Below are 27,536 nucleotides of genomic sequence, written 5' to 3'. Positions count from 1 at the left end.
ATATTTTATCAGAAATGTTCAATGGATAAAATTGTTTTCTAATGTGGTGCCATAGGAAGTGTGTTTTTTTTTTTTTTAATTATTATTATTATTATAAATATCTAAATTCAAGAGGAGTCTGTTTTGCAAAATTAATATTTAAAATTTTTAAAGAAATCAAGGAAAAAAATTCTCATATTGTAGTCATATAGGCCAAATAGGAGAATGTTGGAATATATAGTGACCCGCTTGACTCTTGGGCTTCCATGGGTGTCCTTTTACATTTCAACTCTTTATATTTGTATAACGTCTTTTCATATTTCGAGTAATGCTATTTTACATTCTAAATAATGACTTTTTACATACCAAGACTCTTTATATTATGAAGCTATCTTTTTATATTCTAATGAGCATCTCTTCATAATCCAATAATGTCTTTTCATATTTTAAAGAGATAATTGTTTTCATTCCCAAATATTCTATTTTAAGTATAAGAACTCTTGAAATTTCGTAATACTATTTAATTTTCTAATTAATTGAAAAGGATGAAGAGTCACATAATTAATTGGTTCATTTGATAGTTGGAACCAAATCATCTATAAATTTAAGGTTCTGTTCATCTCGACAACTCAACATTGCAATTGATCTCTTAGTGAGTTGAGGAAAGAAAATATCAGAGCTAATTAATCTTAGTTGTTGTGCAAGGCCAGAGGAGTGATCTAGACCATTAAAAGCATGCAAAAATAACTCATCACCATCAAGCTTCTTCATCCAATTAAATTGTGCAAGGTAGGCCCTTTAATTATAATGACATTTTGATTCCCCCCGGTGCCGCGTCAATTCGACACTCAATAAATGGAATGTCAGCAGAAAATCTTTGGCCATGTTTGGAAGTAACCCAAATCAGATTAAATGTGTTCTGGGATTTGTTCTGAACTGACGTAGAATTTGAGACGGTGCTGAAAATGTATTCCAACTTAGGAGGATCATCAGTTTTCTATCTTTTCCACCATGAAATAGCATTCCACTTGTTTGAACTAGCTGCGAAGCCGAATTAATATCATTTTCTGTTGATTACTTACACCCCTCCCCAATGCCGATAAAAATGATTCTTGTGCCATAGGCAATCCAAATTGCACCACACTTATGGAGTTACACTACAAAGGTAGTTAGGCAGAGGTGCACATTTTCTGCTAGAGCTACTGACCTACTCCATTTTAATTAACAATTGGCTGGTGACCCCGAAAGGCAGTGGGCCTGACTCATATCCAGTCTAATTAATGATCAGATGGTGATGACTGATGTATACACGCTACATGCTATAAACAGCACAATTCTTCCTTGGTCAGGATCTTCTTGCCGTTTCATGAATGCCACACAGGCAGATTACGCATCGTGACTTCAATGCTGTAAATTTCTTCATATCCGGCCTGCAGAACTCTTATCCTATCCGCCATTGAAATGGTGAATCTTGCCATCTAATGCAAATGAAATTCCTCACAGCAGCACATGTGCACAAGACCCACGTCATTCATTGGACAGCCTGCCTCACCATTAACAGTGTGGCCCCAAAATCAGGCTGATCCAATCATCAGGTAGGCAGAATTCGAACATTGAATGTGGACCATTGGTCGATGCTTTTAAACATCCTGTTTTTAAGGTACAGGAGGCGCACCCGACGCACAAACCAGCATGATTTTTGGGCCTGGGCAGGATTCGAGCACTGTGGGCTTTCTGATAATCTGCAAAGCTGAGAACCTCTGAGAGAAGCTTCTTTTTCAAATGAGCAGGGCAAGCTAGAAACAACAGCATCCGAAAATCCAAACCATTACCTGCATTAAATTCAGAAAATATTTGTACACAAGTCGATAGCTTACACGGTTGTTGATAATACGACAACAAATAGAAATTTCCAGCAGCAGTTACATGATCATGCAACAAAATCTCTAAAGACCAGAGACATGCTGCATAGAGAACGAGTTATGCTACAGCATGAGAGGCTTGCCTTTCATGAAGAACATCCACGGCATTCGCAGAAGTCAACAACAGTGCCCATGGCCCACATTTCAGCTCCCAAGCTGTTCTACAGGATTTAGGTGGGGGCCATTTTTAATGATCTTACGGACCCATCACTAATCTTCCGACATTCTGCCGATATGGATTGGTGGAATGGTTTAAAATTGGGGTCTTGAAGCTAAAACTCTCTGCCTGGTCTTCTCTAGACCGATAAAGATCTGACCCATCTTTTGAACCACCATAGTATGCAGAAACGGGGTCCACTTGATTCGACTTACTATAACCTGAGCCAGTGACCTGGATTTGGGTCTGCGCTTGCTCTGTATTTAGCATGTGTTTGTTGTCATTCGATCTATTTTCAGGATTTGAGCCGATCCCAACGCCTAGATTGAGGCTGATCATATCACTTTCTTGTTGTCGGTCATAGGGGTGGGGAATCATCATCCTTGCGGTGTCCTCAGTCCGTAACAAGCCGTTCAGCGCTGCTGGCATGTGGCTATTAAGAGCGTTGGCGTCATTTAAAGTCATGGGCCCGGCATTGTCATGGCTGCTAGTCCTCGCAGATGGTACGTCATGGTTGTGCTTGCCCTCATATGTGGTTATCACTGCCTTTGGATCGTGTGATGCCCTCTCGACATGCTTCCTCACAGGGCATCCAGCATTTGTGCATTTGTAGTAACTCCTACAACATGACACATCCACAGGGTGAAAATAACCACACGCATTAGAACCAAAAGAAAAAAAGAAACTGTCAAGCAGAGGTATACCACTAAAGGCATGAGATTAAACTTATGAGCTATATATATATATATATATATAGAGAGAGAGAGAGAGAGAGAGAGAGAGAGAGGATGCTCAGCTGCGCACCAGTTCTCATGAGTTCTCGTGAGAACTTTTTGAGAGAACTTTTTGAGCATTCATTTCCGGTTATATGAGCCCAAAATCTGAACCATCCACCTGATGCAGCACCCCATGAAACCCCTAGGGCCCAACTTTTACCCTGATCCAAAACTTTAGTGGGCCATGACAAAAGAGAGGCAAATCAAGGGAGGAAACTATTTCCTTTTTCTATGGCCCACCAGAGTTTTAGATCAGGATAAAAGTCGGGCCCTGAGGGTTTTAAGGGGTGCTGCATCAGGTGGACGGTTCAGATTTTGGGCTCATATTACAGTGAATCAGTTTGGGATAGAGTGATTGAGCAAAGTCTAAGGCATGATATGGATGTAGCAGGAAATCAGTTTGGTTTCATGCCAGGGAGGTCCACCAATGAAGCTATTTTCCTACTAAGACATTCGATGGAGAAACATAGGGAGAGGAGAAAGGATCTCCACATGGTCTTTATTGACTTAGAGAAAGCTTAGGATAGGGTCCCTAGAGAGTTAATTTGGTAGGTGTTAGTAAAAAAAAAAGTTTCAAGAGGATATATTGACATAATTAAGTATGAGGGAGCAATAACAAACGCGATGACAACTAGTGGACAAAAGTGAGTTCCCAATTACTGTAGGCTTGCACCAGGGGTCAGCATTGAGTCAGTACCTTTTCACATTGGTTATGGATGAGTTAACAAGGCATTTGCAAGAAGAGATCCCATGGTTTATGTTATTTGTAGATGACACAGTTTTGATTGAAAGACGAGAGAGAGCGTAAACATAAAGCTAGATTTATAGAGAAGTGCTTTAGAATTTAAAGGATTTAAAATTATTCAGACTAAAAAAGAGCACATGGAGTGCAATTTAGTAATAATAGGAGTGGGAACAAGGAATTAGTTAGGACTGCTGACCAAGAAATTTCCCAAAATGATCACTTCCGATACCTTGGGTCAACAATTCATGAGACTGGAGAGATTGAGATGGATGTTGCCCATAGAATTCAAGTTGGGTGGAAGAAATGGAGAAATGCTTCTAGAGTTTTAGGTTATCATTGTGTAAAAACTAACTGAAAGGGAAATTTTATAGGATGGTTATAGGACCTGCCATGCTTTATGGGACAGAATGTTGGGCAGTTAAGGAATACGTCCGTACGATGAGGGTAGCTGAAAAGAGGACGTTGAGATGAATGGGTGGCGAGACGAGCAAGGATAGAATTAGAAATGAATGCGTTCAAGGGAACTTAGGAGTGGCACTAATAAGTAATAAGATGAGGGAAAGTAGACTTAGATGGTTTGGTCATGTGCAACAGAGACCAAGAACCACGTCAGTTGGAGTGAGTTCGTACAAGTTGAAGGCTCTTAAAGTCAAGGGTTAGGCCCAAAAGGACATGGAGGGAGGTAGAAGAAAAGACTTAATGACCCATGGTCTAACTGAAGGTCTGGCCCTTGATAGAGTGGAATGGTGGAACAGGATTCATGTAGCGGACCCCAACTAGTTGGGATAAGGTTTAGATGATGATAAGGAACTGTCAAGCAAGCATAGAAGTCTTGAGCCAAAGAGTTGCGACGGGGAGAGTGAAAGTTGAAAAATGGGATGCATCAGTCAAATTCAGTGAAGGAGATGTATGTTTTGTAATTCAATAAGCACTCCTAAACTAAGCAGCGCCTACTCTAGCCTGGCATGTCTATCAAGGTTTTAAATCGCTGTATCAGGTAATGCATTGTTCACCACCAATACAGCCCTGTATCACCCCTGGATTGGGCTTTTCCAGACTGATATGGACCAGTACTGCCTAATCCTTCAGGGATGATACCAGCAGTGTTCGAAATATCCGTATCGCGTTACGTATCACATTCTTGGGATACAGATACATATCGGTTATCGCATGGGATATATCGGTTGTATCATGGAATGTATCACTGTTGTTGGAAACATGGGGAAACATTAGGAAATTGATCGAATTTTTCAATGAAACTTCGGTGATTGTTAAAAAAGAGATCAATACAATTTATAAATTAAAACATCACAAAAAACAAGTATACATAATAGGTTTTCTTTGTATTGGGGTCCTAATCTATGCGTTGTCTAACTGAATTGATGCAAGTATATTCAATGTCTATTCATATAATTTATAAATGTAAGAAGCCGTGTGGAAACACAAGCAATACACTTAAAAGCAAAAGAAGAATCACTAGATTAGGTTACATACATGTTTGATTTGATGTTTAGACACAAAGATTGCAAACGATTTGCAAGAAATTAGGAAATTTTGATTTTTTTTTTTTCAATTTTCCACAACTCGGCCCATCTCCTCCAAATCTCGAAATCGAAGGTCCCAATCTGTGACTTTTCATGAAAAACATGAAAAATCGTGGATTTGTAACAATTCACACTAATTTATCATGATTTACAAAAAATAAAAGGACTGAAATTCAAAAATGCTCATCAGATCGAACATGTGGGATATATCGAACTACTTGTGCATTTCGTATCGCACTAGTGGAATACAAGATATATCGGGGGATATATCGGCCGATATCGTCGATATTTAAAACACTGGATACCAGCACATAGTGGACAATATGTACCGGTTTCGGATGATACTTAAATCTTGATGTCTATTACTGTGCCTGAAATTTATGCACAGGCCATGGGTGCCATAGCCATGCCTGTGACAACCATACTGGGCCCCAGCCCAGACCTTTTGGTTGTCAGCAATGTTACCGAAATTGCCCACCTGTGTTTTCCTTCCAAATCACATGATCCAAGTTATGGGTCATTTGCAATCCAGATTGCTTTTTTAACTGACCAGAAAATATCTATATTAAAAATTAAAATAAATAAATAAATAAGTGGAGGAAATGACCAAAATCAATAAGATAGTTTGTCATGCCAATGGCAATGATACATGTGATTGCAAGTAGTAACACATACCTTGGATTAGGATTCCCTTTCACCACTTTCTGCCCGTATTTGCGCCAGCGATACCCATCGTCCAGGATATCAACCTCACTCAGTGTTTGTACAACAACTCGTGGCTCCCGGATTGGTTTGCCCACTGCAGTAACATCTATACCGCCATTCTCCATCTTTCTGCAGATTTTCCCCCTAGATTTAGTACACAGTGGCATTCATGCACACACCGGCTTAAATGTGCAGTCCAACTGTAACGTAAAATTATCATGATACCTGCGCTTCGACTCTGGATCATCATCGTCGTCAACCTCATCGCCAATCTTGTTGGATCTTGGGGCCACACCTTCTATATCATCATCGCTTGCTGAAATAGGAGAAAGCTCAGGTGTACCATTTGGGTCAATCTGGTGAGGTGTCTGGCCATGTGCGTTCAATGTCTTGGCTGCAGAAAATAACATATCACAAAGAATTTTCAGAAAATGAAATGCACCAAATATTCAATCGAGTATTTGATCAGCCCAATACAAGTCATTCATATGCTGGGCCCTACCCTTGAGATGATCCTAGCAATCTGATAGGGCCCAATTTAGCCCCAGTTCAATGTAGAACATCGGTTCAAAAGATTTCCATTTTCCTAGGATTGCAGAGATCAACTAATAGAGAGATCTTGGGGAATATCTCATCCCCATGATGCACCTTGCCAAACAATGGCTTAGGTTAACAAAAGGTGGGCCCCACATGTACCATTGCTGGGCCAAAAAAAAGTAATTTCCTTCAAGAATTCCTTTCAAATATTAGGTTTTGTTTTTAAATTCATCTTACCTTCCCCATTAATTAAAGAAGAAAACCCATCAGATCGTTCTTCTACTTGGCTGGAAACAGTTGGACCAACCATCAAACGACGGCCCGACTGAGGTTTAGGATGATCATGAGTCCCCTTATAGATAATGTCCGTGATCTGCCCATCATAAGAGCGTTCCAATTGCTTTTTGACTTGACAGTTCGGATGCGTGCATTTGTAATAGCTCCGTGGAAATTCACTACCTTTAACAAGCTTCTGCCCATATTTTCGCCAGTTGTACCCATCTTCCGACGATTTGTCATTTGTGACCAAAGGACTAGGTCCTTTGTGATCAGATTGCAATGCTTGGGTCCCCCTCTCAGAGTCATGTCTCTGTTGTGATTCATCAGAAGCAACTTCAGTAGGTGCAGTGTTCCTCAAAGTGGCTGTGTAGGCTGGCACATTCGAAGCTGTTACGGAGAGAGTCAGATCATGAGAAGAGCCTTCCACATCCTTCATCAGAACAGGTGGAGATGAAAATGTCTGAGACTGATGTTGACCTTGGGCTTGCACAAATGGCTTGCATTGCTGGTAATTTGAAGCCGCAGAAGCCTTTAAAAAGAAAAAGAAAAAGGAATGTTAGTCATCTAGTTCATGGAACTGTCATAATGTGCACTGATGAAGCTGCTAAGGGCATTTTTGGATATCACCAATTCCATGGAAATCAATGGAAATGGAAAAGGTTTTCCATTGATGTGACACTTTGAGATGTTTGGATAGCAGAGAGAGTAGAGAGAGAGATTCCACGAAGCAATCATTGCACTTTTCAACAGTTTGGATTCTTTGGCACAAGAAACTAGGTAACCCTTATCTCACAAATACAAGGTTTCCACTTACCATCCAAACAAGACACCTCAAATGGAATCCATGTTCCAATAGTGATCACCAAAATAACCACTGTCTAATCATTACCTTTTCTTTTCATTCCCTTGGTACATGTGGGCCCCACAATAATACAAACAATCATCTGGATCCTCATTATCACACTCATAATCATTCATCACCGCAATTAAAATGAGCAATCAGTATATAGTAATAAGACAAGGACCGAATCAAAGCAATGAGTAACTTGAAACTCGTACACCATGCATTTGATCCCAAATCTAAGGATGGGATAACCTACTTACTGGTTTGCATTCAAGAGATGGTATGTAATCTCTTATATGTCAAAGAGCCTGTTTGGCATTATGCCCTAGGCATTAACTATTGGTAAGTACCCTTTTTACAGTAACTCGAAATAGTCAAGCTAAAGTGCAACGTTGGTTATATAGTTGCATGAAGTGTGAAGTGAAGCACAACAGATTTGGGTGGTGCAGGAGTGAAGAAGCGTCTGTTTCAAAATGAAAACAACTACAAATAGTTAGGAAGCGGGAGTGAGAGTTTGAAGTGCATTTTGAAGCTGGAGCTGCACCTAGTTAGAAGGATCCCGCAGCTGAGGTTGGGAATTATCGTGTCAGCTTGTCCGTGGTGTTCAGTAAACCTGTACGAGGGGGCGGCTCCTGGCTCATCTTTGCAGTCAACTACATGAGCATGTCCTTTCAAATTTTGGTCCAATGGTAGTACACGTGTCTTGGTGCCAAGTGCCAACTTGGGTGCCTATGTTTATTACACGATAAGAGGTAATTCCATGTGTCTGTATGTGCATGCATCATTCTCAACCATATATCTAGAAATTGCCCACCCATGTCCCTTCTTTTCTTGCTTGGACCTGCAGGTGCACATGTATACGTTGGGCTGGGGGTTAGTATTTGGTGGGACCATGTTAGTATGCGAGTGTGGTCATTGTGTTCTGATAGGTCATAGAACCGGGAAAAAGAGGAAGGTTGATATTAGGTGGGCATCCAATTGTGAAACCTTTCCAATTGACCAATTTAAAGCCAACCCAAATTGATGGGAGAAGGCTATTATGATTATGACGAATCCGTTTATAGTACCAGGCCAATAGTTAAGGCTGTCAATGGGTTGGGTCTGCTGGAGCACAGCCTGCGTATTTGCCAGGCCTGAAATTCATGTCCAGACAGTGCCTGAAGGCCTGAAAATCAAGTCCAGGCCTAGGGGCTTGGATTTGGCTCGGGCTGAAACTCGATGGAAAACGTTGTCAGCTATGGCCTTGGGTGTGGTCCTTTCTTTTACTTTTCAGGCCTAACCTGTGGGTATAAAAATTGGAAGAAGGCTCAGGCTAGGGCTAGTGGGGCATGGAAGTCTAAATGTGCCAACCCTATCCCCTGAGATGTAGGAATAAGTCAATGACAATCACATGGACAGCTAGGATCAAAAGAAATTGGGCTATAAAGTTCATTCCGAGGGTCTAGTGCACATTATAGCTTCCGATGGCCATAATTTTGCAATCGGCTATCTGTTTTGAGCATATAATATGTAATTGGAAAGCTATTGATGAGCTCTACATGCTTGCCAATGCCAAAAGCTGGTGACCCCCAAATGGCTTTTCAAAAAAAGGTCATTTTGGCGTTAATTTTGAGTTTTTAAATAATTTACTATCTTTGGTAACGATTTTCCTATTTTTCTTGTTGTTTTAAGGTTTAGAGAGTCTTGGAATAGCTCAAGTCCTTAATTGAGTCATGGGAAAGTTTTGAGTCAATTTAGTAGTAGTTTACTATTTCATATATATATATATATATATATATATATATATATATATATATATATATATATATATATATATATTTCGGGACAATTACAAATTTAGGGTTTAAGGATTATGTAAGTAATCATAAATAAAATAAGGAGAAATAACTCCAAGCCGACGACGACGACGATGATGAAGACGACGACGATGGAAAGCTAATGCCGTCGATGAAGACGACGACGCTGACGAACTATTAACCATAATGGCGACCGGTCACGTAAAGGAAAAGTTAACTACAGCAAAGAAAGGAAAGTTCATAGCAAACGACAACATCAATCTCTCTCTTGGAGAGGATGACGGGGAATGGGTGAAAGTTCAGTCTACAAGAAATCCAAGGGATCATGTATCTATGGGACGGAGTAAGTATTTTTCTTATCCTACTCTCTTCGTTAAAGGATATCCACCCGGGTGGTATCCTCTTAATCTTGAAAAGATCTTTGGTCGAGCGGGAGCTGTAATGGATGTCGTCATGCCCAGAGATAAAGAGAGCGGAGCTTATCATGGCTTTGCCCTTATTCGAATGGGAAGCGAGGTAGAGCTCGCTAGAGCAGTCAGTATGATTCATGGAATGAGCTTCAGAGGTAAGAAGATCCTAGTGCAAAGAGCGCGTTATGGTCCTGATTCGATTTCAACTAAGCAGGGTCCTCCAAAGCATGCCCCTACCAAAAACATCGCTTCTACTGCCTCCCTATCACAAAAAACTAGGCCAATTTATCGTCCTATTTTCGATCAGCCTAAGTCGTCCGCAGCACACTCGTTTAAAGACACTCTGCTCCTTGGCGCTCCTGCTCTTTCTCCAATCCTAACACCTGAGGTTGAAATGGGGGGAATGATGGAGAAGGGCGACACTGGTGCCCTCCTCCCTAGAATGACGGTACTAATGAATCTTTTGAAGCAACTGTCAAAGTTGCTCAGGATATTTTTGAGAAAAACAGTGCCGACCTAGCAAAGTTAGTGGTTCTTATTACAAGAGACAGAGTTTCCATTACAATGGTCCGTCAATGGATCCTTCACAGTACCAGGATTAAGTTTGGTTTGTCCGAATTCAAACCTATAGGGTTTAACTCTCTCTGGGTCAGGTCGGGAGCAAGTCTCCATCCAGAGAAGGTTTCAACGGAGAATCTGTTCACTGTATCTAGTCCAGTGGTCAAAATTTTGCCATGGGAAGAGTTCTCCATCTTCAGCAAAGAAAATATATGGGTCCTCATATGGGATATTCCCATGGAATGTTGGTATGATGAATTCTTAATAGCGGCAACCTCATCCCTGGGTTTTCTTTTGGAACTAGACACCAAGACGAAACTCGGAATCGAAGTCAGGGTCATGAGAGCCAGGATCAGGAGGAAGAAAGGCTTTCCCCTGCCTGCTACAGTGAGGGTGAAGGTCGACAATCATTCTATTTTACTTCCAGTCCAGCAGGAGATTACTGGTGCAACCCAACCTTGTTGGGGCGAAGTTTGGAGCTCCAAAGATTCGGAGAGTTCGACCGCTGCGATGGAGACGGTCTTAGAAGACGAAGCTCTTCTCCCATTCTCCCGCGGACTACCGAATATTCGTGAGGCGGGAACGAACGTTCTTTCCCATCAAAGTCCCGTCAGAAGCTGTCCGAATGAGACATGTGGCCGTCTCTCCGCCGAACCAGAGCCTCAGCTGTCAGAAGATTTCTTTCGCTTTGCCGCCACAAGATCGAGCGCGATGGAGAACGTGACACGTAGCACAAGATCTGCATCCAAATCTCGTAAGGAGCATCGTCCATCGCCTCTGAAGACTCCGAAGAAGCCACGTACGCTCTGTCCTTCGCATCACATTTATGAGGGAGGAGTGTTACCTGCATCCAACCACGTGCCTGCTGACATCAACGCTGCTTCCATCCTTACCACCCACGTGGACGATCGTGCTTCTCTCCCAAAGCCTTCAACGTTATTCGACCTCGGGTCTTATGAAGCAGGTCCGGGTTCGACCCGGTTCAGTATTTCGTCACGTAGATGGGGTCCGATTAAAATAACCAACACTGTACCCTCTAATCCCTCCCCATCTCATCCTCATATTCCTGCCCTTCCCTCTCCCGGGCCCCCCCATTCGCTTTATCCCCCCCGAGAAATGGGGTGATGATTTTACAGCAGGGGCCGATTCCGAAAGTCTGCTTTCTGACAGCTAGCCCTCCAGTCCTAATTCCGAGCCTGATTCCCCTATCCTGCATAGAGACTGGACTGAAATGGGCCCTCTCACACTGTTTTAGGAGTGCTCATCTAGTGAAGTGTTAGATGCCGAACCTTTGCAGGTTTATCTCAATTGTCCTATGCATCAGCAGGATAACAGTCTCTCATCCTCTCTGCCCAAGCTGGATCATCTCTTGGCGATCAATCCTGAAGGGAAGAGTAGAGGATATTTTTGATGAAATTCAGAACAAGAAATGGATCAGAGATGCGGTCGGACATGTCGGAAGATCCCTCGGCTTATCTTTTAGGAATAGACACGAAGATTATACTAGCCTATTTCAGTTCATTGAAAATCGTGGCAGACCCCTTCCTCCTTCCAGAACTCCAACCAAAGCAGTAGTGCGATCGACTGACAGAGAATTGTCTCGCCTTCAACCGACTCCGGAATCAGCGTCCTGATCGGTGGGTCGTCGTGGACGAAAGGGTGCTCGGGGCAGTAGCGTTCCCCAATGAATATTATCTCCTGGAACGTAAGGGAGATGGGATCTAAGCAAAAGAGGGGGCTAATTAAGGAATCCATCTCCAGAAAGAATCCGGATATTGTCTGTCTTCAAGAAACCAAAGTCCCACGTTTCTCCGATAGGTTGATAGCGTCGATATGGAGAGCCAACGACATTCATCGTGTTACTATGGATGTCGTGGGGTCTTCAGGTGGTATTTTGGTCGCCTGGAAATCCTCCAGATGGGTCTTGATTTCCTCTTTCACGGGAAATCACTCTGTATCCGTCATGCTTCAAGATAAGTCATCTCCTTTCTGTTGTAAAATTATTGTTGTTTATGGTCCTAATGATGATTCTCTCAGGCCTTCTTTTTGGAATGAACTGACGTTGGCTCATCAGTCTTTCCCAGATTCATGCTGTATTGTCGGAGACTTCAATGTTATTCGTTTCCCAGATGAACACTCTTGTCTTAGGAGAACCTCGGTTGCCATGCAAAATTTCTTCGACTGGATCCAAGAGCAGGAGTTGATAGACCTCCCTCTGTCAAGCGCCTCATTCACATGGTCTAATTGCCGTAGAAGTCCTATTCAGTCGCGTTTGGATAGGTTTCTTCTCTCCTCTGAATGGCTGGAGGCTTTTCCTTCGGTTCATCAGGTGGCCCTTCCTAGAACAACCTCAAATCACTACCTGATCATGCTCTCTATGGAGGAAGTTAACTGGGGCCCTAAACCATTCAAATTTAACCCAGCATGGCTCAAAGTTGAAGGATTTCACGATAAAGTAGCGGAATGGTGGAACTCTTTCCAGGTTGATGGTTATGCTGGTCACAGACTAATGTGCAAGCTCAAACGCCTAAAAGAGAAAATAAAGGAATGGAAGGTGAACGAACTCAAGAAAAGAGAGAAGGAAATTGAGTCCCTCATGGCAGAACTCCAGCAGATTGACGTGTCAAATAATGACGAGGAGATTCCGCTAGATACTCCGATCAAACGGATTCAGATTATCCAAACTTTGTCTTCCCGAGCCTTGGAAGATGAAATTAACTAGAAGGTTAAGTCGAGAGTGAAGTGGCTGAAAGAAGGAGATAGAAATACTAAATATTTTCATAGTATTGCCATTATGAGAGCTCGTACTAAAGCCATTCGTAACATCACGGTGTAAGGAAGACAGATCGATGACAAAGATGAGATTGCAGATTGCGCGATCGATCATTTTAGAGCTCTTCTCTCATCTGAAGGGTGGGCCAGACTTCGGTTAGATGGAATCACCTTTTCTGCTATCCAAAGGTCGGAAGCCGATTTGCTGGAGGCTCCATTCTCTGTTGAGGAAACTAAAGCAGCCATTTTTGTTTTGTCAGGAGATAAATCTCCAGGTCCAGACGGATTCACTATGTTTTTTTTTCAGGTGTTCTGGGACATGATTCAAGCTGATTTTATGGAATTTCTCTGTGAGTTTCACGAGAGGGGGAAGCTATCAAGGAGCTTTGGTGCTTCCTTCGTCACATTGATTCCTAAAATCTCAGGTGCCTCCTCATTTTCTGAGTACAGGCCCATTAGTCTCATCAGTGGACCTTACAAAATCCTGGCAAGAATTCTGGCTTCCCGTCTCACAGCGGTTATGGGGAGCCTTATCCCCAATTATCAAAATGCATTCATTAAAGGGAGACAGATTATCGATGGGGCGCTGATCGCCAATGAATGTTTGCACTCCTGCCACAGATCAGGAAGGAAAACTGTATTCTATAAACTGGATATTGAAAAGGCCTATGACCACGTCGATTGGGAGTTTCTGCAATATATGATGATTCGTATGGGCTTTGGGGATAGATGGCGAAGATGGATCAGTTCGCGTGTGAAGTCGGCGCACTTCTCTATCCTTTTAAATGGTACTCCTATAGGCTTCTTCCAAGGATCAAGAGGATTACGCCAAGGTGACCCCCTCTCCCCTCTTTTGTTCCTTTTGATTGGAGAGGCCTTCTCGCAAATGATTCTTAGTGGGCAGAATGTTAGTTTGTTCAAAGGTATTTCGATCACTAATGCTCTCATTCCTATCTCCCATATTCAATTTGCCGATGATACTTTGATCATGATCGAGGCAGATGATGAATCCGTTAATAATCTTCATATGACTCTAAGATGTTTCGAGGTGGTTTCGAGATTGAAAATCAATATGGCCAAATCTAAACTCTACGGAGTGAACATTTTGGATCAGGATCTAGTTTTTTTCGCCGAGTATTTGGGCTGCTCCCCGGTTTCCTTCCCAACGACGTTTGTATGTCTCCCCCTCGCGGTTGGCCCCCCCGATAGTGATGTGGGATAAAATTGTCGCCAAAATCCAAGCAAAACTTGCTACCTGGCAATGCAGCTACCTTTCGATAAGAGGCAGGATCACTCTAATTAAAGTCACGTTGTCCAACCTCCCTCTTTACTTCATGTCTCTTTTCAGATGTCCGTCCTCTGTTTTGAAATGTATAGATGCGCTCAGACGTAACTTCCTTTGGTGTGGTAAGGAAAATCAAAAGAAATTTCATCTAATAGACTAGAGGGAAGTTTGCAATCACTTTAGGAATGGGGGAGCTAATATTAAAAACCTTAAGATTATGAACTCCGCTCTGCTGGGCAAGTGGTTATGGCGTCTGGGCAACGAATCTGAAGCCTTGTGGAATATCATAGTCAAGGGGAAATATGGCTTGTCACCTGGCGGTTGGTGGACTAAGGACGCTTCATACTACAAGGCCTCGCACGTGTGGAAAGGTATTCTTCGCTATAAAACAGTTGTGCTTTCAAATATAGGTTATGTTCCGGGCAATGGTAGGAGAATCAGGTTCTGGGAAGATCAGTGGCTGGGAGATCGTACCCCGAAAAGCAGATTTCCGAGTATCTATCGTATTGCCACTAACAAAGAGAGTACGATTGCTACTCACTATGCGCAGGTGGGATCTAGCAGGGTCTGGGAAATTAATTGTGTCAGGAATCTTCATGACCGGGAGGCAGAGGAATACGTGGATCTGCTCGATTGTCTCTCTACTGTGTCTCTGGATAATCTGACCAAGAAGCATCACAAATCCAGCAACTTTTCGGTGAAATCTCTATACTCGGTTCTTGCCCCCATTTCTTCCTTGTCTCGGCGGGTCTTCCCGTTTATCTGGAAATACATAGCACACCCCCCCCCCCCCCCCCCAAGTTCATCTGCTTTGGTTGGCTGGTAGCTATGAACCGGATCCTCACCATCGATAACCTCAGGAAGCTTGGGATGCAGATGGCTAATATTTGTCTCTGCTGTATGAGTAGTGAGGAGACTGTCAACCATCTCTTCGTCCATTGTCCCTTCATCACCCAGATTTGGTGGGACTTCTGGTCTAGATTTAATATCGTTAGATGCATTCCAAACTCTGCAGCCTCATTCTTAGCAGCGTGGCAAGGCCATAAACTAGGTAAAGTGCAAACACAAATTTGGAGAATGGCAATAATCGCCATCTGGTGGGCTGTCTAGAAGGAATGATAGGTGCTTCAATGACTCTCAATCTACGGCTAAAGATGTGGGATCCTTCGCCAAAAAGTTGATTTTTGAATGGGTGTCGAATGTTTTAGGTTTAACAGATTATAATCTTGTTTTCTTAGGTGTTTAAGTTTCTTTTCTGTCTGTTATCTCAGCAGTCTTCTTTGTATGCTTTTCCTCTTTTTAATATATTTCCTTCGTTACCTTTAAAAAAATATATGGAAGGGCTTTGTACATAAATTTTATTCGGACTTTTCATCAATAATATCTTCTTTTTTCTCATTTTTAGATATTTCTCTGCTTGTGGTTTCAAGGGCTATTCTTGAAAAGAAGATGGTGATCTCCTCTTTATCCATACACCCACTATATTGTTTGATATAAAGGCCACCAAGTTATTTGGTATCAGAGCGAGGTGTATACTCGGGTCATGGCATCCAAAGGTGGATCAGGAAGCAAAAATCCTTCGGACAGTGCTCCAAGAAATACCTATGTGATTGAGCCAAGGCTCGAGGTCCTTTATCAATAATTCCAATGCTCAATGCAAGAGTTACAAGCAAGGATTGATCATATGATTGAAGTTATGCATCACAAACATATTCATGGCAACAAACAACTTATGACTGTCAAAGGGGCTTGCGGTCAATTAGTTTGTCATCAAGTAATAATGCCAAAGTGTAGGGCACAAACCTACAGATATGAGGCTAACTCAGGGACCCAGATGTTTTTTGGCCAATCAAATAATGATGGAGTGCCTCTTGAGGATGAAGAGAAATAGTGGACTTATGCAAATGGAGTGTGTCTTAATGAATCCACCATCGAATTACTTGATGGATCCATGGATAGGTCAATTGATAACTTCATGGTTGAACTAGAAAAAGTTCCAATCAAATTAGAAGATTAGTAGACGAGTAGCCTAAGAGAAAATGGGTTGGCAGATAAGGATGGCTCAATGGCCAAGGAGATCGATACTTTCATGATCATTCCATGAAGCTCTAAGTAGATAGTCACCCTTTTACCTTCTCCGCAGTGATCAAAGTGCATAGTACTAACGGGAAAAACAGTGTGGCCGTTCAACGTTCATCAAGAGTGACCAATCACACATCCATTATTATGAAAAAGGGGAAGTCGACATCCAAGATGCAAAGGATTGTAAATAAACAATAGGTGAGGTTTTGTTTTCTAAAGTTCCATCATAGGTATAAAATTCCTATCAGATGCATGGGCCTTTACCATCAATTATTGTCAAAGACAAAGAAGATGCATTACAAAGGCAGGTCATTGTGATGGGCTACTGCCATTCTAAACTCAAGGACAAGTTTAAGTTCTCAAGTGGAGGGTACTGATGCATGACAAAGTTAAGGACAATCATGTGGATGGCTAGAATTGAAAGAAACCGGGTTAGAAAATTCGATCTAAGGATCTAGCACGCATTATAGCTTCCAACAACCATAATTTTGTGACCGGTTATCCGTTTTTTGCATATAATGTCATTGGAAAACTATCAACGAGCTGTACATGCTGGCCAATGCCTAAAAGCCATTGGCCCCCAAACGGTTTTCCAAAAATAAGTCATTTTATTAGTTAATTTTGAGTTTTTAGTCAAAATTTATTATTTTTAGTAAGTTGTGATTTTTTTCTATTATTGTTATAGTTTTTTAGGGTTTGGAGTCTTGGAATAGGTTAAAATACTTATTTGTAAAGGTGTACACGAGTCGAGTCGAGCTTGTGCCAAGCTCAACTCGACTCGGCCACTAGCTTGAACTCGGCTCGGCTCGATCCTCAAGCCTGACTGGTCAGCTCGGCTCGGTTCATTCAAAAGCTCGGGCCAGTTCGATCTGAGTTCAAGCCGAGTTCGCCAGTGCAACATTTTCACAAACACATGGACTGCATATTCAAATTCTCACTATATGTAAAACAGCAGCAGCAATTTTACAGGTATTTCATCAAACACCTTGTAGGCAACATCGAAATCAAGAAAAAAGAGGGTATTTCTTTCATATACATACCTTCCTTGCACCAGCCGACACTGCGTTGAGTCATTTCATCAAACACTTAGTGAGTAACATCAATATCAAAGTAACCGAGTCACCAAACTGGTTCGATCTGAGTTCAATTCGAGTTGGGGTTCGATCCAAGTCGAGTTGAGCTTGGCCAAGCTCGAACTAGGTTTGAAATTTTTTCGAGCTCGAAAAATCAGCTCGACTCGGTTCGAACTCAGTTTTGAACCGAGTCGAATCGAGCTTTTTCAAGTTGAGTTGAGTGAGCTAACCGAGCTAACTCAGTTCGTGTACAACCCTACTTATTTGAGTCATGAGAAAGCATTTGAATCAATTTAGAAGTAATTTGCTATTTTTTTTTCATAAGTTCACTATTTTAGGAAGTTGACTATTTCATGAAAGTTTATAGCTTATGCAAGTCATATTAAGGGTTTTGTAAATAGACTTTTTTTTTCAAACTTATCAATTATCATCAACAATCTCAATTTTATTTATCGCTTTTAGAGCTCTCTCCTAATGGATTCAAGAGCTATTCTTAAGAAGAAGATGGTGATCTCCTCTTCATCCATGCATCTGCTATGCTAAACATTTTGGAGAAGAAGAAAGGAGATTAAAGAGAGTTTCTCTCTAATCTAGGTGCGCATGTAATCCCGATGCTCCCTCAGGACACCATATAATGTGTTTTTGTGTGTATGTAATCCCAATGCTCCCTCAGGGCACCATATAATGTGTTTTTAGGTTTATTATGAAAAACAATAAGGTTAGAGAGAAACTCTCTAATCTCCTTTCTTCTTCTCCAAAATCTCTCTGATAAAGGTGGAAGAGAGAGAGCTGGAGAAAGGGGATTGTAGAGAGTCTCTCTAACTTATCATTATTAATAATAAAACCCTAAAAACGAATTATATGGTGTCCTAAGGGAGCATTGGAATCACAGGCACGCACACACTTCTAACATCTCTAACCATCATAATGTTAATTTCAGCATATGTGTGTGCGTGTGGCTACCATTGAGCTATGGCCTCAAACCCGAGGGGGCACATGACTTGGCAAGTGTTGCCAAGCGCACGCGCATACCAACCAAGCAATATACCAGCTGTTGGGACATCCAACCATGTATCGAGAAGGCCTACTGAGTAGTGTGAACTGGCCCAAAAACAGTCTGGTCAACTCATCAGATGGGACTCGTAAAAACAATGGACGGTTTAAAGGAAATGGATATATCCACATTCAAATACACGTGTGGCCGGCTTGATGAGTGGACTAGCCTGATTCTTGGACTAGGACATTTAGACAGTGGTGCCCACCTGATGCACAACTCAGATGTTCCAACAAACATGCCAAGTGATGCACATAGAGGTGCATGGGGGTTTAACAGACTCTGAGTTGCATTAACTAGTAAGATCATGCAAATGATCAAGAGTTTGTCCATGTTAGTTGAGAGGGTGGTTTCCTTTAAGTAAGATAAATCAACATCAATGGTTCCTGTTCATCATGAAGACTTGCAAAGCACTGTAAATTAAAACCGATAGTGGACATGACTCAAGCCATCGGCTCTGGCTGGTTCAATGCATTGGCACAGCTGCACATGTGATGATGTTGTCGAAGAGCCAAACTAAAATGGCATTGAAATAACTGTGGACTCCTACCCAGAACACCTATTGGTGGCCAGCAACAAGAATGGCAGGGAAGTCAGGGGAGTCTTAATCCATGTGCCAGAAGGATCACCGTAGAACTTTTGCAAAAAAGGTGAGTTGCAGGCACCTCTCCTATCAACCTCTTCATTAAGAAAGTCAACCACAGAGCTCAGTGCAACTAACACATATCAAAAGCCACAGCAACAAATAAAAAACTTGGCTCTCAAGTCTCAACACTGAAACCATCCTCAACCACTTCATAATGTAGTTCAAAAACCAAATTTCAATTCAAGTCGACCTTCAGCCGGGCCAGGTTGACTCCAAGACTCGACCCAACTGAACTGGGTATTTAGTTACTATAAATTGGAAGTATTACAATTGTTCATAGATATTTAAAATAGTTAGACCTTGAATAAGTAGAATAAACCATAATTCAAAGCAACAACATTACTAATAGCTTGCTGGTTACAGTTTGTTGCCTCTGTAGTTGAGGTTGGGGATTCGAATCTTGCTCCTGACATATTTCATTTTTAATAAAATCCAGCCACTTAAGGCGAGTGACTCAGTTCAAGTCATGCCTAGTGGTGTCAAGTCGACCGAGCCAAGTCGATTCTAAGAGTCTCTCCAAGTCCAGGCTGAGTCAGGCCCAGTATCAAGTTTTTCAGAGACTCAACTCGAAATCTCACTGAGTTGACTTGACTTGGCCGAGTTTCAAGTCAAGTTAGTGAGTTTTAGATCCGTCCATCACGCCCCCTCAAAGGAACTATCTTCATTGGTGAAATTTAAAGAATTTTATTATATCATGATGCAAGAAGTCCAGAACTCAACAGTGAGAATGTTTTCATCAGATTTGGGATTATTGCAAAATCATTATAGGATCCTTCCAAATGTCCTTCATTTAGAATGCCAAATCATGCCAATGGCGAAAGAAAATAAAACATTTTCGGTCCAATCAGTTCAACATCCACCTAAGCCGCCCTAATGATGCAGCAGCATAGGCACTCGAAAGATAGCTTTTACCAGAAGAACAATTTCCTGAACCGTCTATATGCATATCACTATCACACCAAATAATGGAACTATGAGGAACTGCGGATTGTATGTTTGGCAAATTTATACAAAGAGGTATGTTATGAGTCAGTTGTCATCGAAATTCTCTCAATTTAATAATCACTCTCATGTGCAAAAAGCATGTTAGTTTGAGATTCTGTATAGTTCAAACTTTGAAAGGGCATGAATAAGAATAATTTAATCGGATTCCATATTGGTCTATTTACCAGATCATATAGAATCCATATGCAAAAACAAGATTGAGAAAATCGCCCTTCTTCAAAACATGTTTTACCCAAACTAGTTCAAATAGTTGCAGAAATTACCAAATGACCCAATGAAGATAGGTTTGACCCAGAGCCTGATCTAGTGTGGGGTTTGAACTCAAATTCACCGGAGCTTCCCTCATCACATGTACTGTTATTGGTAGTGTCCCTTGGAGAAGAGAATGTGTCAGAACCAACAGCATCATGCATAATAAGGGGCATGGAAAATGTACCAGTAGTTGGGGAGGGCTCTGCCTACAAAAACACCAAATGAGGGTTAGATGAGCAGCCCATAAAATTCTGATGAAAAGGTGATGCATAAAAATATGGAAAATGCTTGTGTACCTCAAGTAGGTACCACTGGGTTCATTTACTCTAATATGGGAGAAACGATTTGACGTACATGAAATCCACCCTGTCCATCAGATACATCACCATTGTTTAACTTTCATCCCAAAAATCAGACTGATTCAACACTCAGGTGGGCCACCCCATAAAATTATACCTAAAACCTCTAAATTCACGTGGTATGGCCCACCTGAAATTTGGAATACTGTGACTATTGGGTAATTCTTTCATCTTGATGAGGCACATCAGATGAATGGATAGATGACATTAAAAACACTATGTGGGCCCTACACAAAACTAATGGCGGGCATCCCATTCCAACTTTTACCTAGGGTGTGGCCTACCCGAGTTCTGGATGGTCACGATTTTTGTGTTCCAAGGTGAACATGAGGCATCATACCTGATGGACAGGGTGAATCTCATTAAAATTCCATCCATGTGGCTGTCTTTGCGTGCAGTATGCTAGTGCAGCTATAAAAATATAAAGGTGCTTGGGGAGAAAAAAAAAAAAAAGATAGACAAAGGTAGCTTTTGGCTTCTAGCAAACAGAAAACAAATGTCAAAAAATTGTAATTTTGAACACTATCATGACAATGTTCTGATAGAAAAATATCATATGGTAAAAGCCTCGTGCCATTGACTTATTATTGAAAATTCAAATGCAACCATTCCTTAAGTTGATTTAACAACATGACTAATCACCAATTGAGCACATCGGTATACTTCCCTGAGATCATTCCAAGAAGCATAACGTGAAGTAAAAGAACCAAGGGCCTGTTTGGAATGTCTGCCAAATGCGTACAAGAGCCTAACTGAACAACACACCAAATACAAATGTGGTGATATGGGGTCTTCCACTTTTAATTGCTCATTTTGGCCAGATTTTATGGGCAGAGTGCAGCACATTTGAAAGCGTAATCTGCATTTTGCAGGATGCACAAAGAGATTGTATTCCAAAAGATTGGCATGGCCGAACCACATTCTATTCAAATCTGATTCTGAGGTACATATGGGCCAATACATATCAGATAACACCCAATATGTATCAGGCATAGGTAGATACTGATATAATACTTTAATGAGAACCCATTATGCCCCAAATTCACACTAACTCAGCCACTTTGGCCTATAGATGCTGATATGCATGTTAATACTTGTAGGACTAATTTTTCCCCTTTTCTTTGTTGTTTGGTGTCTTCTTCTTCTTTTATCTTAGGGGTCCTTTGGATGGGAGTAAATGGGAGGAATTGGGGTAAGTGGTGGGTTTCATGTGGCATCTGATTTGTTTCACGTGGCATCTGATTTACAAAATAACTCGTTGATTGTAGTCAACCTATGTAATAGAGTATTTGATTGCTCTTGATTGTAATCAACCTATTGTGATAGTCAATTACGTTGCGCCTACGGGAGTTTTGTGCTCTCATCATCGGTTCTGTAGCCCACATAAAGGAGGATTCCATCAAGTTGGCAACCAACGTCAAACTTATGCCATAACTTTGCCACATGGAATATAGGAATATTGACAGGTAAGAGTATAGAGTTAGTAGATACAATGAAATGAAGGAGAATTAATATAACATGAGTTCAAGAGACCAAATGGAACGGGGCTAAAACTAGAGAAATTAATGGATATAAACTTTGATATTATAGGAAATAACAATAATAAAAATGGGGTAGTGATAGTGGTAAACAAAGATTTAAAGGAAAAACTTGTAGATGATAGGAGAGTATGTGATAATCAATGTTATTAGTTGCATATGTGCCATAGGAAGGGTCAGAGACTCAGAAGATATAATCACGAGACAATTCTGGAAGGTTATGGATAGACTAATGTAAGGGATTCTGAATGGAGAGAGAATATTTGTTGAAGGAGACTTAAATGGTCATGCAAAAAAATGAAGTAGAGGATATGAGAGCATACAAGGAGGATATGTTTTGGGGAGAAGAATTGAGATGTAGGATGTTATCCTTGATTTCGTTATGGCATCCAATCTAGCTCTAGTAAACACATACTTTAAAAAGAGAGATGAACATTTAATAACTTTCAAAAGTGGATCATATACAGGCCAAATAGATTTTAAGAAAATAAACCAATTAATATGTAAGGATTGCAAGGTTATACAAGGAGAGTTTGACTAGGCAATATAAGTTAATTGTTATGGATGTTTTCATTAAGAGATGGAAGAAAAGGAATGAAATTAATAGGTGTCCAAGAACTGGGTGGTGGAATTTGAAAGGAGAGAAAACAATGTTATTTAAAAGTAAATGGATGGAAGAAGGAAAGTGGAATGTCGAGGAAGAAGCAAATGCTATGTGGAACGAGATGGATGAATCCATTAGGAAAGTGGCAAAAGATGTTTTAGTAGCATCTAGAAGGACAAGCCAATTATATAAGGAAACTTGGTGGTGGAATGATGATGCACAAAAACTTATTCATAAGAACCTTTCATGTTTCAAAGCCTGGCAAAGAATTAGAAATGATGAAAATTTGAACAATATAGAAATGCCAAAAAGATTACTAAGAAAGTAGTGAAGCTGAACGGAAGGCTTATAATGATCTTTTCAATAGATTGGTGACAAGAGAATGTGAGAAAGATATCTTCAAACTTACAAAATTTAGAGAGAGGAAGGGAAGGGACCTAGACCATATTGAATACATTAAAAGCAATATCCAGGGGGTACTAATAAAAGACAATGAGATCAATAAGAGGCAGAGAAACTATCTTCAGAACTTGTTAAATGGCCACCACTCTGAGAGCATACATATAGAACCATAAACTCAAATGACGTCAGAAACTATAGATTAAGGTATTCAATAGCTGGAGTGAAACATGCTTAAAAGCACATCAAAAACACACGATGAATATTAAAAGTAGAAGAGGCATTTTTGTAATTTCTTATACGTTATCTGCCATTTTCTTATCCTTTTTTTTAAACGGAAAAGAAATTCAGACCACTCCACCAATACAGCCACAGATGCAGCTGATACACACTGCCACTTGTCAGTTTTTTGGTTACCAATGCAGATACCAATACCGACTATGTGAACCTTGAAGGTAGATCCAAACAGACAATAAACCAACATCCAGAAATTACTTGTCCAAGAAAAGTAGTCAGACTGTGATAAGACAATTAAAACCATACCATAGCATACTTGAACAAAACCCACAAAATAATGCTGAAATAGACCCACATTAGGCCCATTAGAGAGGTACCAGTTTACTTGCTTCTTTCCCCATCTTTCAAGTTTGGACGACTCCACATCAGCTACTGCCCATCTGTCAATGTTTTGCTCATGCCAAGCCAGTCCCTATTCAAATGAACTCATCCTTATCTGTTTTTTTATCTACCCTCTATAACATGAAACCAGAGAGGTTGTATATAGACATCTAAAGCATAGAAACCAACCAAAACGCAGCCATAAAAAATAAATAAATAAATAAATAAATAAATAAATAAAAGAAGAAGAAGAAGACCTCTAAGAAGACTATCCTACGCTCACTCCCTAATCCATCTTTCAACCCACCCTTCCCAAAAGCTGATGTCCATTCCACAATCTTTTCCTCTTCCTACAAAGGACAATTCCCTGTCCATGTGAATTCATACTTTTTTTTCCAACATCCAACTAAAGTCAAAGGTTGTGATGTAGACATCTAAGCCATACAAAGCGAACAAAAATGCGCCCATGAAAGGTTTCCAAGACTCGTACGCCTGATTGAAGTGATGAGCAACACCACCAGCTTTCCACCCTCCATCCTAAAGTCTGATGCTGCAGAAAGCTGATTCTATCAACCTGAGCTCATCCTCTTTCTATTCCCAATTCCAGACTGAAAAGCCGAGCAACGCAAAGGAAAGATGTATTTGGGCCCAAAAAATAGAAAGAAAGAAAAGAAAAGAAAATCACATCTAAAACAAGAAAAAGTGGAAGGGTTCTTAGAGAAAGACAAGATTCTCAATACAAGTCAGATACTAAAAAAAACAACGACATTGCATAAAGGTGCCACAACACACAACACAATAGCGTAAAGTGAGCATCAGAATCTAGGAATCTAGTTAACGGCCGTAGCTGAAATCTACCATCCCTTTCATTCCATGCTCTGAATTAAATCTAAATATTAAAAAGGCACATTGCTTATCCTATCATATCTACAAGAAGAGATCGATTACTGTGTGCATTTTCCACCATTTCCCAAATGGTGGTTGCACTTCATACACATGGATCACCCAACCCAAGAATCAAACTTATTAGATGGAACTAACCATCAAATCTGTGTCTATCAAAAGTACGATGATTACACCTTTCCAGAACAAAAAAAAAAAAAAAGGACAATGAATACAGAAATTGTAAAATGTCCAAATCCAACTGCTGAAATCAGATGGTCAAGAACCATGATCAGGGCGACCATGGGGGCCAACAATTGGAATTTTCGACGGTTTCGATCGAGGCATGCATGTTACACATGCGGTGGATGTGGTGCAAAATACATATAGTAGTTTAGCCTCTACAAAATTCAATATTCACAAAAATGTTGAATTTAGCAACAACAGAAAAAAGAAAGGAGAGCTCAGAATTTCATAAATTGGTCGAAAGAAATAATCAATTGTGCCCAAAGATTGTGTCTAACATCTCTTCTGACGGAAGTCGAAAAACACAGAGAACCATGCATTTAGCGGAAGAATTGATTAATCGATGCCTAAGGTCTCCAAAATCTTCAGTTTAACATACGTAGAAAAGTTGAATTAAAAAGAACAAAAGAGAGAGAGAGAGAGAGAGAGAGAGAGAGAGAGAGAGAGGATAGCTCAGAATTTCATAAATTAGCTTTAAAAATAATCAATTGTGCCCAAAGATTGTGTCTGACATCTCTTCCAACAGAAATCAAAAGACACACAAAGAACCATGCATTTAGCAAAAGAATTGATTATTTGATGCCTAAGGTCCCCAAAATCTTCAATTTAATATACGGAAAAAAAAAAAAGGTTGAATTTAACAAAAAAAAAAAAGAGCCCAGAATTTCATAAATTTGTTGAAAACATAATCGATTGGGCCCAAAGATTTTAATATACGGAGAAAAAAAAAAAGGAGAGCTCGGAATTTCACAAATTTGTTGAAAACATAATCGATTGGGCCCAAAGATTGTGTCTGACATCTCTTCCAACAAAAGTATTTAAATAATTTTATTTTTAAAAAAAAAAAAAACACACTTAGAAAACCATGCATTAAGTGAAAAAAAATCATTTATGTGATTCAAAATCTTCAGTTTGAATCACAGTATAATTAGAGCAAAATCAAAATGAAAATTCTAACTATGGAAATTGAAATTACATAAATCAATATTGAAAAGAAACCAACTTTACAAAGAGCTTTCAAAATATTCAATCATGTCAGATATGGGACAATCGGAACTCTCTCTCTCTCTCTCTCTCTCTCTGGAAATTTCGACCTTGAGCTCAAAATTCCACAAGGGTCTGGTGACTCGTCTCTTCGCCCCACCAAGACCGAGTTGACTCGACTGAGTCGACTCAGTTTTAGACAATATTTAGAACCATATTTTCATATTCTGGCCTCAAATTATCAAAATTGTAGCATCGGTAATGAGATCATTAATTGGAGTTTCTGAATTGCGAGTGACAGTATAGGTGGTCCCACCTCTGTGATCGAGGCCGTTCATCTGGTGGGTCCCACGTCCAATGTTACATGCCCCCAAATTTGCCGTGGCCCGAGAACCACGCCACCTGAAAAGATAGACTTCCCATCACGAATGGCGGACTGCAAGCTGAACCATCCATTTTCGGGTCGCCGATCAGATCTGTTTAGGTCCTCCGTCAGAAGATGTTTTTCGGGCATGAACCATCCATGTGGGGCCCACCAGATGAACGGTCTGGCTCACCGAAAGTGGGCTCCACCCATATGGTTGCTGGGCCAAACAAAAAGCTGATTTTTATTTCAGACGAGCATCAGTGATACGAAAGTTCCCATGTAGCCCACATCCGAGCCATGTAAAAGATGGGCCACACCACGAAGATCCTTGGTCGTGATCCAAACTACTGGAATCAACAAAAATCCGACGATTTGACTCAATGCACTGTGTGGCCAACCTAAGGAGTAAATAGGCCTGATTTTTACCCTAGGCGATCTTCAGAGTATGGCCCACCTCCTGGACGGCTCGGATGCCCAACAAACACCATACGTGCGCGAGAAAGACGTGTGGACCCCACCTTCCAGCGATCCACCCCTACCCTCTCTCATCATGGATGGTCCACTCCACAGAGAAATAAAAAACCATTGGACCATCCAAACCATCCGATTAGGAGCCTGAAAATGGACAGATTACCCAAAAAAACACCAATCCAACCAGTAAAATTCCCACCAAAAGTCAGCTACTAGTGCGCACGACTCGCCCCACAAGATGAACGGCGCGGATCACAGAAGACGAGCACAGTTCCCGAGCCGAACAGAAAACAAACCCCATCTTGTTCGATCGAGCATCGGATGAATCCCGCAGAAATACTCGACCGAACAGGGGAAAAAACGAGAAGAGAGAGGAAAAGGAAAACCCCATACCTTGATGTTCGAGAGCAGGACCGGCGACTCGAGCAACGACGTTGGGCTCAGACCGGGCGGGATCGTCAGACACGTGGTCCTCGAGATCGGCAGCTTAGCTGGCGACATCGACTTGTATCTCGCGGCGTTCGATCCGACGGTCGAGAATGGCCCGTGGTCGGTTTTCCCGGATTCCGATTTGTCGGCCATTTTTCTCGGGATTGAGAGAGTGAGAGAGAGAGGCGTCCGAAGAGGGGCTGAAAGAAGGGAAAGGG

The 27,536-nt window shown here is 41.0% G+C and overlaps 1 protein-coding gene across 2 annotated transcripts; it reads right to left on the bottom strand.

Annotated features, from left to right (window-relative positions):
* Positions 1-1,794: 1,794 nt before the first annotated feature.
* LOC131229873 (WRKY transcription factor SUSIBA2) lies at positions 1,795-27,536 on the bottom strand. Of its 2 annotated transcripts, XM_058225917.1 has the most exons (6): positions 27,283-27,536; positions 20,433-20,627; positions 6,603-7,173; positions 6,054-6,222; positions 5,799-5,957; positions 1,795-2,677 (listed from the first exon to the last, which is right to left on the bottom strand). In XM_058225917.1, the coding sequence occupies exons 1-6, from the start codon at positions 27,469-27,471 to the stop codon at positions 2,098-2,100; spliced, it is 1,863 nt and encodes a 620-aa protein (XP_058081900.1). In that variant the 5' UTR covers positions 27,472-27,536; the 3' UTR covers positions 1,795-2,097. The 2 variants fall into 2 exon arrangements, with proteins under 2 accessions (XP_058081900.1, XP_058081902.1); XM_058225919.1 differs by lacking the exon at positions 20,433-20,627.

Source organism: Magnolia sinica, chromosome 16, assembly GCF_029962835.1.
Source record: "Magnolia sinica isolate HGM2019 chromosome 16, MsV1, whole genome shotgun sequence".
NCBI lineage: Eukaryota > Viridiplantae > Streptophyta > Magnoliopsida > Magnoliales > Magnoliaceae > Magnolia > Magnolia sinica.
This window is presented reverse-complemented; position numbering and strand designations above follow the sequence as displayed.